At 37.0% G+C, this 12,857-nt stretch overlaps 1 protein-coding gene across 1 annotated transcript; it reads left to right on the forward strand.

Moving 5' to 3' along the window:
• Positions 1–529: 529 nt before the first annotated feature.
• LOC111789769 (expansin-A25) lies at positions 530–1,530 on the forward strand. Its single transcript, XM_087122464.1, has 2 exons — positions 530–700; positions 795–1,530. Exons 1-2 carry the CDS (start codon positions 532–534, stop codon positions 1,415–1,417), a joined length of 792 nt encoding a protein of 263 aa, XP_086978590.1. The 5' UTR covers positions 530–531; the 3' UTR covers positions 1,418–1,530.
• Positions 1,531–12,857: the final 11,327 nt, after the last annotated feature.

A 12,857-nucleotide genomic window follows, 5' to 3' on the forward strand; every position in this document is an offset into this window, starting at 1 on the left:
GTGTAATCTCGTCTTCTACCTCGTCGTCGGTGGTCTACGATTACGGTCGCCGATACTTTTTTAAATCTTTTATTATTATATTTTTAAATTTTTATTTCGGTCTTTTCTTTATTTTATTATTTTTTATATTTTAATTAAAAAAATGGGAAATATTAGTATTTATTAGAGATCTACACCATATTCTAAAATATTAATATTGGCTTCCCCATTTAGAAAAGCCAATGGAAAGAGTTATTTTTAGTATCATTTAGAGTGTTAGAATATGAAATTCCTTAATTCAAAATGCAAAAGAGAAGGAAAAAAACAAAACAAAAAACAAATGCTTCCTCAATTGCATTTTTGGGCTTCATTACAGCATGGGATCGTTCTCTCCTTTCCCGTTTTTGGGTTACCAACATTGATCATATACCAATTCATATATATAATTTTGTTTTCCATTTCTAAATCCATTTTGTACCCTATAAATTCACCACTTCCACTTCATGTTCTTGCACCATTCTTTTCTCTACCAAAAGAGAATAACAAAAACCAATGGCTAATTCCTTCAACTTTGTGTTCCTTTGGTTGAGTTTTGCAGCCTTTTTGGCAGACCCCATAGCATGTAGGCTCCTTGATCCCATTGGTATTCAAAACATCAACGGTGCATGGCGCAATGGTCGTGCCACCTTCTACGGTGACATGACGGGTGGCGAAACTATGCGTAGGGATTAACTACACTCTCAAAATGCTATCTACTCATTATCTTTTAATATTTATATGATATTAAGATCAACATTATTTCTTACTTGCAACAGAGGGAGCTTGCGGGTATGGAAACCTATACGATCAAGGTTACGGGCTAGAGACGGCAGCGATAAGCACAGCACTTTTCAACAACGGACTAACCTGTGGAGCATGCTTCGAGTTAATGTGTTTGCCCGGAGGACACTACTCGTGCATACCAAACTCGGGCACAATCAAAATAACCGCCACAAACTTTTGCCCTCCAAATTACGCGAAAACAGAAGGCGTTTGGTGCAATCCACCCCAAGAGCACTTCGACCTTTCTCTCTACATATTTTCTAAAATCGCCCCTTATCGTGCTGGTGTCATCAATGTTAGCTATCGTAGGGTACTCTGCCAGAAAAAGGGCGGCGTCCGGTTCCAATTAAATGGGAACCCATATTGGCTAATCGTCCTACCCTTCAATGTTGGAGGTGCTGGTGATGTTGTTGGTGTTAACATTAAAGGCTCTTCTACTGGGTGGCTTAAGATGTCGAAGAACTGGGGCCAAAATTGGAAGATTGGTACCGTTTTGGTGGGCCAGAGCCTGTCCTTTCAAGTCACTACGAGCGATTGGAATACCATTCAATTTGATAATGTTGTGCCTAGCTCTTGGCGGTTCGGGCAAACCTTTGAAGGGAAGCATAATTTCTAGCTCACATAACTAAAGCGGATTCAAGTTTCGTAAGTGTGACTTGAATAAAGAAAGAAAAAAGCAACTTGTTTATTGCTACCTTAGTTTTAGTTACAAATGAGTGTACTAAAGAAAGTCACTAATTTGTGAACCACATTTTAATAAACCCTTTACTATTTCTCTAATCTTTTAAAGAGTTAACTCAAACCATAATAATTATTATTCCAATTATAACATTTTTCATAGATTCTAATAAGTAATGTTATTAAAAGTTTGAAATTATAATACATATTAAAATAGAATATCAGAAATCATTTTATGTCACTTTTTTAATAAAAGTATAATATGTTAATGATTATAATATTTATATATATATATATATATATATATTTTTTTGTTATAATAAAGTTATTTAATAACCAACCATGCTTATAAAAGATATAACTCTTTCATAATAATATTTTTTTTAATATAATTTAAACTAAATTCATGTACATTAATAATATTTCATAACACATTAAATACTTTCCTTCATAATTGAAATTTAATAATTTCCTAAAATAATTTACTTCCATGTTATATGTTACTTGTGTTCAAATTACTTGTAATTTGAAAAGATTTTAAAAAAATGCAAGTCATCCAATAAGATTATCCGGGCATATAGAGTATGTTGGATTGTACTGATTTTTTTTTAAGACTGACCTAAATTTTTGAGTTGGTGACTTAAACAATCGGGATAGAAGTTACAAGCTAATCTAACTCTCTACTTTTGGGTTGGGTTGTCGAGTTATTTTTAATTATTAAAAAAATAATATTTGTCCTCGTTCATAACTATAATTTCATCAAATTCAAATATCATATATTTACAAGTTAGACTGCATCACTAACATTTGTGGCAAAGGTTGAATATTAAATATTCTTAATTTTTTAAAATAGGGTAGAACTAAGTTGGGTTGGATTGTAACTCTATCTTTAGGTGGGTCGAGTTGACCTGACTAAAAATTTTCAATCTATAAAACTAAATTTTTAATTTTCCAAAATTGGAATCCAATTCAAACCTAAACAAAAAAAAATCTAACCCAGTCTAACTTTTATGTTTTAGATTGGGTATTCTACATTAGTTGAATTATCAAATACTGTCGGATTATTCAAATATTATTTTTGATCTTTTTTTGTTCCACGTGACTGGCATAGTTTCAAATTTCAGATTGAATAAAAATAAAAATAAAAATGAAGGAAAACAATAAATTAAATAAGAATAATTATTTATAGCATTAAATAATTAGGTGTCATTAGGCACCCCATTGAATGGACGATACTTCACGTGCATTTATATTTTGTGGTGAGGCATGAGATCTTCCTTCCCTTTTCTTTGTGGTTTGCCAACCTTGAATACACTAATAAGGAAAAATCAATTTAATTTCCCATTTTTAATTCCATTTCTTCTATAAAAATACTACATTTTCATAATAATAATAGTTATTTTATTCAACCAGCTAAATCAAATTGACATTAAAAAAAGTTACCAACTTTTCGTTGGCTTTTTTTTTGTTTTTTTTTGCACATTGTTTCATCATTACTTATGGTTATGCTCGAACCCTACATCAGTTCTTATTAATGATCAAAAGAGGAATAGGACATGATATAATACTCGAGTCATTTTTTATGGTATACGTGATAATAAAATCATGCAAGAAAATGATATAATCTTGTAAATATTGTAATTATTGTTGTATGATCAATGAAAAATATAAGTTCCCATTATACGATGTGGGAGAAGAAGATGTGGAGAAACGACGAAGAACCAAAGGAAAACGGAGGAAAACGAATGTGAGAGCGACGATGCAGAGGAGAGAGAAACTCATCATTAAAATTGAGAGACATTGGGTGAAGAAGATAAGATCCGACGGATCCGGATCCGGGTCGAACACCACCTGCAGCCCAACTTGCAGCAAACCGAGACCGACCCATTTACCTTCGACCCAAAACGTTCGCAGCCCACTCTGTCAATACACCTGCAACCCATGACCACCAAATCCCTGAGGCCCAAAAATCGAGTACCGAGGCCCAGTATACAGGACCAGCCCAAACATCTATAGCCTGTGACCATCGCCCGCGACCTGCGCCTCGACCCGAAAATGACCTGCACACGCGTCGGCTCCCCATTGCGCCACATGTTACCATCTGCAGCGAGCAGTCATTCGACTCAGTTGACTTAGACGGCTTAGCTAAGTGGCCCTACCCATGTGGTTTATAAATGGTGTGCTGTATGATGACACGTGCCTGTGGTTTTGCACATGTCATGGGTTGTATATGTAGACTGTTATAAAATAATATGTGAATACTATGCGATGGGATTGATATGCGCTATTTGATGAACTGAAATGCTTTATGCTATGTTGTGTTGTAATATGTTATGTTGAAGACATGCTCGAAATTATTATTATAACGGTTATGAGACATGATATGATACGTGAATGTTATGGATTGATACGTTTAAAAACATGGAAAACGCTATGATATGGTGGATATGTTATGGTTGATATGCAAAACGACAAACTAGCATGAAATTCAACCCCGACCTACGCATGAGAATTATGATAAATGTTATGAGAAATGTTATGAAAATATGGTATGAAAACGATATGATATGACGAGATGCTAGTAGGGTTGTACTAATGATAATTAAAATGGAAAATTGTTGGGACCTCATGCATTAATGTGTGCTCATGCATCGGGGAATACCCCTATTCCTTCACGATAGTACGGACGCATACGCTACTAGACAAGAGAATGTTCATTATGTTTGTCATAATGTTGTCGTGACAATCGCTAATCCTAACGGGTCTCTGGCATCAACAACTACCATAGAAGGCTCACCCGACCAGAAAGTGGCCTAGTAGGTGTGCGAATCGACTGGTGGGTCCATACTCACACGTGTGGACCGTGTGTAGTGAAACTAATTACACATCCAAGTTGCCCGTTCGGATAGCCGTCGTAGAAAAATAAACTGTTATGATGGTCTCATACATGAAACTGTATGTGTTTGCATTTAATCCCGATGAGGGGTCGCTTATTGAGTATTTCTTAAAATATTCAAGCCACATGTTACTCTATTCTTTAGAAAACGACAAGGCGCTCCTGTATATCTGACAATGACATCGCAACTACGAGACTGTGACACATGTTTAGGATAGTTTCGTATTTAATTTTTAGTAGACTATAATTTAGTATAGGTTAATTGCATTTTTATTTAGTAGCATATAGGTTAATATAGTGCATTTCATTTTGTATTGTTTTTCGTTTTATTTCAATTTGTAAGTTTATTCAAAAGCATTAAATTAATCATGCAAGACTAAGGTTAATTTTATTTTAAATTTCACATTTCGTACATGAGTAATTAGTCAACAAAGTCACGTTTCATACTTCAAAAGCATTACACATTTCGTACATGAGTAATTAGTCACCAAAGTCGTTTAGAGAGGTGATCAAAGTCATCGTACAAGGTGGGTCTTTGTTTCATTGTCGGATTTCATATGAAAAACTAGATCAATATTTTAAGCCAATGCAAATGGTCCATAGTTTTGAAGACTAGTCTCTTACGCAAGGGTAGAGTGCTTAATGTCTCATTATACCAATTATACCAATTAGAGTCCAGCAAGATGATCCCGCTCATATGTTGCATGTGTTTGCATTTCAAACCCCAACAATGGGTGACTTACTGAGTATTTCATAAAATACTCAAGCCACTTTCTACCTACATTTTTCAGGTAAAGGCAAGGTGCCAATGTACGGTTGACGGTGGAGCTGAGGACACCATGGAAGTTGAAGAGGGGACATTTTTAGTAGTTTACGTTATTTGGTTGATTTAAGTTAAAGCATTGAACATTGTTTTAATTAGATTCGTTTTGAATTCAGTTACTGAAGGTTTTGTTTTCAAAGATAGGTTTGTTTTGGATTTTCGGACCTTTATGAAAGACTTTGTGTTGTTTTCCAAGGTTATTTATGATGAGTTTCCGCGTAATGATTTATATATGCATGGATGACGTCACTAATTAGGTTTAGAAAATTAAAGGCGTTACAGTTGGTATCAGAGTTCTAGGTTATAGGTCTTGTAGACTAGCTTACAATGTTGGCCTAACGTATTTCCATGGTCCTCCAGCAAACGCAACGTCACCATCAGGTATGCCTATTTAAGAATTAAAGTTTCTTAGTTAAATGATGCATGTAGTAGTGAATATGTATTTTGTAACGAATGATATGATGTACATGTTGGGTTTTATGTCCTAAAACTCATAGTTTGCAAACAAAAACATATTCTATTTTCAATAAGGTTATTATTGATGTTTATTCAGTAAAAATTGTTATTGAATAAAGTGATTTTACGATTATTAATCTAAATCCAATAAACTAAGAACCCTCTGACTATAGTATGATTACTTGAACTATATATAGAGACATAAGAGTGGATCAAGTTCAAGTATATAGTCAAAATGATCTATAGTACAGGGATAAGGCTGGGTACCTTATCCTGGGACACTATGAATGCGGCCCACTTTTGTATATGACATAAACAATGTGATCACTAAATTGTACATGCGGAGACATGTGAGTGGGGGCGTCCTATGCAATGAGTATTGCATAAGATCGGACCATGAAGAAAATCACTCTCATTTTATAATGTCGTTTACTGTTGAGACTTATTTTCTTTTCATTCGATGACCTAGGTGACTCAATCTTAATCCTGAGCTAACTATGAACTCCTCTTTATTCGAAATTATCCTTAGATTTGCATGGGTGAGAGTGGCTCAAGTTCGCCGACTCAATAGGCCTCCCATTTCAGAGGGTAAGACTGGGTGAATGGCTGGGGACGTGGGGTGCAAGATGGAATTCACTCCTATCCACTTTTAGGGATAGAAGAGAGGTAGTTCCCTTAAGTACTGACTCTAGGCCTTAAACAAGGGGCCCCACTCTCTCATTGGCCTGGGAGGGATTCGGTTTACTGGTTGGACGACAAACCAATTGTTCATTAGAGGATCAATGAGACATAAGGAACAAGAAGTAACTTCAGGGGTAAAACGGTAAATTGACCCAGCTCTAGTTACGAACAACCTGTGAAGGATCAATTTACTAATTGACCCAGCTCTAGTTACGAACAACCTGTGAAGGATCAATTTACTAATCATGGTTATATCAAATGGACAGAAATATATCTATAGTGAGGGGAGTGCAACTACTAGGCTATAGTGGAGTGTCCTAATAGTTAACGAATGTTGGTTAACAAGGTTAATAAGTTTAACCGGGCCCATGATCTATAGGTCCATTAGGTCCCTTTGCTAGCTCATATCGGACTAAACCATAGAACAGTGTGACGAGTGAGTTCAAAGTGTTCGAATTCAAATTAGGGAATATGCGCTACATATAAATGATATATTTAACCACATTTTTGTTTTATTTACGAATTAAACAAAAAGAGAGAACCAGAGATATTTAAATAAGATTTAATTATTTTAATCAAATATGTGTCGAAATTAATTGGGATTGTCATTTGAATTAATATTAAATATTAATTAAATAGTTTAATTAATCATTTAATATTATTTTAATTTGAAATTAATTGTTGAATTAAAATGAAGAAAGTCAAAAGGTTGACTTCACTTCATGGAAAAATCCATGTTTGAGTTAGTGGAATGTTGAGGCGTCAAAATTTGGTTTAACCAAACTTGCATGCTTGCCAAATAAACCCCACAAATTTTAGTGGAATTTTGAGTGTCAAAATTTGGTTAACTCAAACTTGCATGCTTGCCACATAATCCCAAACATTTGAGTGGAATTTTGAGTGTCAAAATTTGGTGATCTCAACTTTGCATGAACATGCAAATATGACTCTATAAATAAAATGATTAAGTTACATGGAACTTCTCCCTTGGAAAAAACCTTAAGAAAGAAAAACTCTCACAAACTCTCTCTTCATATATACTAAATCCCTCCTAAGTTTAGTCACTCTCCGGATTCCACAATCCCGTTCTAAGGCTGGAGAATAGTGGAGAAGACACTAGTGGTGGTTCGAAACCGGTTCGTGAGGAAAAAGGAATTTGAACTACAAAAGATTAGTACTCAAACACCTTGAGTTTTAATACTTATGAACATGCTAGTTATTTATTATAATTGATGTTATAAGAGTGCCTAAGATCCAAATTGCTTCTGCATGTGTTATATTAACACCATCAATACATGTATTATATCTTGGCATGATTTATGATATGTCATGTACTATCGGATGGTTATGTTAATGCTATATTTGTATGTACGAGTGATTTGCATAATTACGAATGTTTATAGAATCTATTAGATGAGTATGTGACTTAGTAGTTACGTGCACTATTTAGATGTCACCTAGGGGTAGAGGAAGGGTTGGAAGGGGACGTAGTTGGGGACGTGAGGGTTCTGTAGATCAGCCTTTTCCATCACCAACGGCACCTCAGGCCACACCAAACCTTACAACTGCCCTAGTAGATGCATTGCAAGCTATGATACAAAATCTGACTGCCAACCAGCAAGCAAATGCTTCTACATCAACCATGGAAGCTAAGTACTTGCGAGATTTCAAGAGGGGTGACCCTCGAACTTTTAAGGGGACATCTGACGATTCAACTGTGGCACAGATGTGGTTGAGATCTATTGAGACTGTATTTGGGTTGACCAACTGCCCTGAGGCCCATAGGGTGGAGTGTGCTATGTTTATGCTGCGTGAGGATGCGGAATTGTGGTGGCAGGCCACCCGTGACATTATTATTCCTGAGGGAGGTGCAGTCTCGTGGGCAGAATTCAAGAGTGTCTTTATTGAAGAATATTATCTAGAGGATGTTCAGCTGCGAAAACAACAGGAGTTCACTCAATTGAGTTAGAGGGGGCGTAGTGTTACTACTTATGCCAAATAATTTTCTAAACTAAAGCGATTTGCCCCAGAGTTGGTGAACACGGACTATCGGACAGCAAGACGATTTGTGCTGGGGTTAGACACGAAGATTCGTAACACTGTTGAGGCGATTGTGCCTACCACTTACGCTACCACCATGAGAGAAACTAAGTCTATGGAAGGACCTGATAGTTCGTGTAAACCCCCTTCATCGTTAGTGGGACAAAAGCGTCGTCCTGAACATGAAAACAAATTAGACGACAAACCTAAGTGTAATAAGCGTGGGAAAAATCACTGGAGTCAATGTTTAGGTCACATTAGGGCCTGTTTTTGGTGTGGAAAGGAGGACCACATAGTCAAGGATTGCTCGGGAGGTGGCACAAAGGATTCTAGAAACTAGTAGGGGAAGCTAGGTAATGGGAACAAGGGGATGAGATAAGAGAAAAGTATCTAGAATTGTTTTTTTTTTTTTTTTTTTGGAGACTTTGGAGGATGAAAGTCCTTTTTAGGAGGGGATAATGTAACTATTCAAAATTTTCATTTTTGCCTTATTTCGTTAAGATTTGATTTTTATTTCTATAAATGAAAATATATTATAGTATGCATTTATTCTCACTCCAACCATTATTACCTTAATGGAAATGTTATGAAACATTTTATATTCCTATATTCAATCTTCTCCTTCCTTGCAAACGACTTTTGCTCTCTAAACTTGTTTATGTTTTCGAAGGTGTCTGAAAGAACGGAAAAACCGAGAGTGTTAGAGGGAAAGACCGTGTCGGTTGGTTCACTGGGTGGTTTTCTTTTGACAAGTTATCGAAATCGATTGCGTTGCTATTTTGGAGGAAGAGTCGAGTGGAAGTTAGCGTCGACGTCGGAATTGTTACGTCGGAGAAGGAAAACTGTCGGTAGCAAAGGACGAGGATGCCACGTGACCGTCGTCGGAAACGAAGGAGATTGTGTTGTTGATAGCGGCGGCACATCAAATTAGGGTTTTCGTGAGGGTTCGGGAGAAGGAGACGTAGAGTCGGGTCGGGTTTCGACCTCTGAACCAGCCCACGGACGAACGCGGGCCCTGTGCGTTTTGGCCCAGCATAGACCTGTGCCTGTTGCCTCGATCTCGGCTCTGCACGCGTGCTCTCGACTCGGCTTGATGTGTACGGCGGCTCGGCTTGGCGGCTTAGTTGGTCGGCTCGGTAGCTCGACTTAATGGCTCGATATCACTATAATATATCGATTCTAAGGTTTTCGGCCCTTAATTTTATCATCTGAGGTCAGTATGGTTCATAATCGTCAAACACAGATTGTGTTGGGAGTTTATTTTGATAAATAGCATGAGATTTAGCTAGGGTATGTTATGAAAGATTCCTAAGTTTTTATGTGGTTATTATAGGACGTATTTAACCATTGGAATTAGCTTGTTGTGAGTGACTTCGACCAAGGCCATTGAGGTAAGTGACCTTACTGTTGTAGTTAGCTTACTACGTGTTGTATGATGGTGTGTGCCCTGTGGCCTTTGCATGCACCATATTTATTGTGATGACTATATGATGTATGGATTATGTGACTGTTTATACTATGAAAAGCTATGGATTATGTTGACTGTTGATTGTTTACGCTATGAAAAGTCATAGATGATGTTGACTGTTGATTGTTTATGCTATGAAAAGATGGTTGATCTGCTAGTATTATATGTCATGAAAAATGTTGATCGATGTCATGGATACACGTAGTATTATCGAGTCATGTAATGAGATGCTTACGTAACTGGAATGTATTTTCATGTTATGTAATATGTCATGTAATGTAAGTCATGTGAGATGCCATGTAATGTAAGAAACGTATATGTGATGTTAGCAATAGCTATGTAATGTCATGTTTGATATGTTAAGGGACCTCATGCATTTATGTATGTCACTTGAATTGGGATAAGTCCCCTTTATGTTACGAAAGAATGAATTACGATATTTATGTTCGCCATGATATCATGCGGGTCCTTTTTTGTTATGTGGTGTTTGGTGACGTGTAACACGTTGTGCCCGACCAAGCAAGGGCCAGGGGGTATGTATACGAGCCTGCCTGGTGAGTCCATGTACGCGTACATGGGCCGTGTGTGAATGAGTACCACACATCCAACCCTACCCAGAATAGAAAAGCGCCCAAGGCCATGTCAAGTTTATGAAAAGTTAGATCCGGCTCATATGTTACATGTGTTTGCATTTCTAACCTCAACAATGGGGTGGCTGACTGAGTATTTCATAAAATACTCAAGTCAGGTGCTACCTACATTTTTCAGGTAAAGGTAAGACGCCAATGTACGGTTGACGGTGGAGCTGAAGACACCATAAAAGTTGAAGAGGGGACATTTTTAGTAATTTATGTTATTTGGTTGATTTAAGTTAGTGCATTGAACATTGTTTTAATTAGATTCGTTTTGAATTCAGTTACTGAAGGTTTTGTTTTCAGAGATAAGTTTGTTTTGGATTTTCAGACCTTTATTAAAGACTTTGTTGTGTTTTACAACGTTATTTATGATGAGCTTCTGCATAATGATTTATGTATGCATAGGTGACGTCACTAATTAGGTTAAGAAAATTACATGTCATGTCGAAAGAGGGTATTTTTGTAGACTCGGTCAAAGTTGAGGCAGTTATGAAGTGGTCCGGACCAACCTCCATCACTGAGGTCAAGAGCTTTCTAAGATTGACAGGCTACTACATAAGGTTCATAAAGGACTATTCCAAAATACCAGCAACGGTTGCCCATCTCAGTAAAAAAAGGTAAGACTTTCACTTTGACATCAACATGTGAGAAAAGCTTCATAAAGTTTAAGGACAAGTTGGTAACAGCTCTGGTTCTCACCCAATCAGATAATGTGTCATGTATAGCGATGCTTCAAGAAGAGGCCTAGGGTGTTATAAAGATCGGGCTGACTCGATGACTCCAAAAAGACAGGTAAATTTTTCGCGAAGTAAAACAAACCAAATTTAAAACATAACATACATTATATTAAATAAATTTTATTCAAAGTATTTAAAACACAATGCAGTCGTTAAATTACAAAATAAGGAACAACACACGACATTTTAAAACAAAAGGGTTGAGGACGACTAGTGAGGTTTGTCTATGACACCTACTCCAAAGTCCGCTCCCGACCTCGACCAGCTCCTTATTACCTGAAAAAAAAAATGGAGAATAAGGAATGAGTACAAAGACTCAATATGCATCTTAATCGTGTCCTTGATATGTTAGGGTACCACACTCTTTCTTTTCTTATTCTTGTTCTTGTTCTTGTCGTAAGTACTTAGGCCCTTTAGTTCTTGTTCTTGACTAGTGGGTTCTTATCATGTTCTATCCCGAGGACCTTGGTCCTTGGATTCTGAAACCTTGGTTATTCTCTAAGGGCCTTAGTATTATGGTTCTTGGTTCTTGGTTCTTGGTTCTTGTCTTTATAACTTGGATCTTGATCCATGTTCTGGTCCTTGATATTTCTCTTATTCTTGGTTCTTTCTAGGTTCTTGTTCTGTTTCTTCATTCGTTCTCTAAGAAACTCCCCTTAGAATTTACGGTACTAGACATAAACCTGTCAACTTATGTTCGAGGCTTCATGCGTTTCAAGCGACGTAGTCTTAATACCTACGCCCATGGCTTCATGTGTTCCAAGAAATATAGTCTAAGTCATGAGCATGATGTATCGTGGGAGGTCTTAGGAGGTTCTTGATTCTTGGCTAAGGTAACTTACTCTCTTCTCGTTCCATCGTGGCCCTAGATTCCTCCCCATGATAGACCATAAAGGTCACGTGATCAATGTATGCATGAACATGGCATAGACCATAAAGGTCACGTGATTGATGCATGCATGAACGTCACATATACCATAAAGGTCACTTGATCGGTGCATACATGAACATGGCATCCTGCAAATCATTAGGTACCCATAACATGGTGTAAGGCATCTCATCTAGGCGAGGGAAACATGAGGCCAAACATGACATCCTGCAAAGAAAATATGATGCAGGGCATCCAACCTAGAAGAGGAAATACGGCCTCTGGAAGCACCGCGTTGTGGGAGGTCATGAGTCACAATTGGACATGCTTAGAGTATTACCTAGCATTCTTGAGCTTCTGAGTTTGAGGACCTTGGTCCTTTATCCTTGAGTGTATCTAGCATTCTTCTTACTTTGGTAGTTGTAGAGTTTGAATACTTTGGTAGTTGTAGAGATTGAATGGTATTGTTCTTAGTTCTCAATCTTATAAGTTTCTAAGGTTCTTATTTTCTTGAGGCATAAGTTGTAATTTGCATTCGTAATCATTTGAACCTACCATAATAACTAGCATTAGTTATTCTAGAAAGTCATAGATTCATAATGGATTCCTTAGAGGGCTCTAGAAGGGTCTTGAATCTTGAGGTGTTTCCTTTAGGCGTTTTCTTAAGTTCTATCTTGGTTTAGGTTCCAAACTTGCTTCAATCAACTTTAAATCTTGAACTTATCCTCATGTCATTTAGAATAGGCCTTATAGAAAATAGTTGGTAATTTGGAG

The sequence above is a fragment of the Cucurbita pepo genome, chromosome 3, assembly GCF_057944985.1.
Source record: "Cucurbita pepo subsp. pepo isolate OVF chromosome 3, ASM5794498v1, whole genome shotgun sequence".
Classification (NCBI taxonomy): Eukaryota; Viridiplantae; Streptophyta; class Magnoliopsida; order Cucurbitales; family Cucurbitaceae; genus Cucurbita; species Cucurbita pepo.

Bases quoted from the DNA above. Each gene is read 5' to 3' on its own strand.
- LOC111789769 (XM_087122464.1), top strand. From the start codon at position 532: ATGGCTAATTCCTTCAACTTTGTGTTCCTTTGGTTGAGTTTTGCAGCC. The intron at 701-794 runs GTAGGGATTAAC...TACTTGCAACAG, and splicing joins GACGGGTGGCGAAACTATGC to AGGGAGCTTGCGGGTATGGA.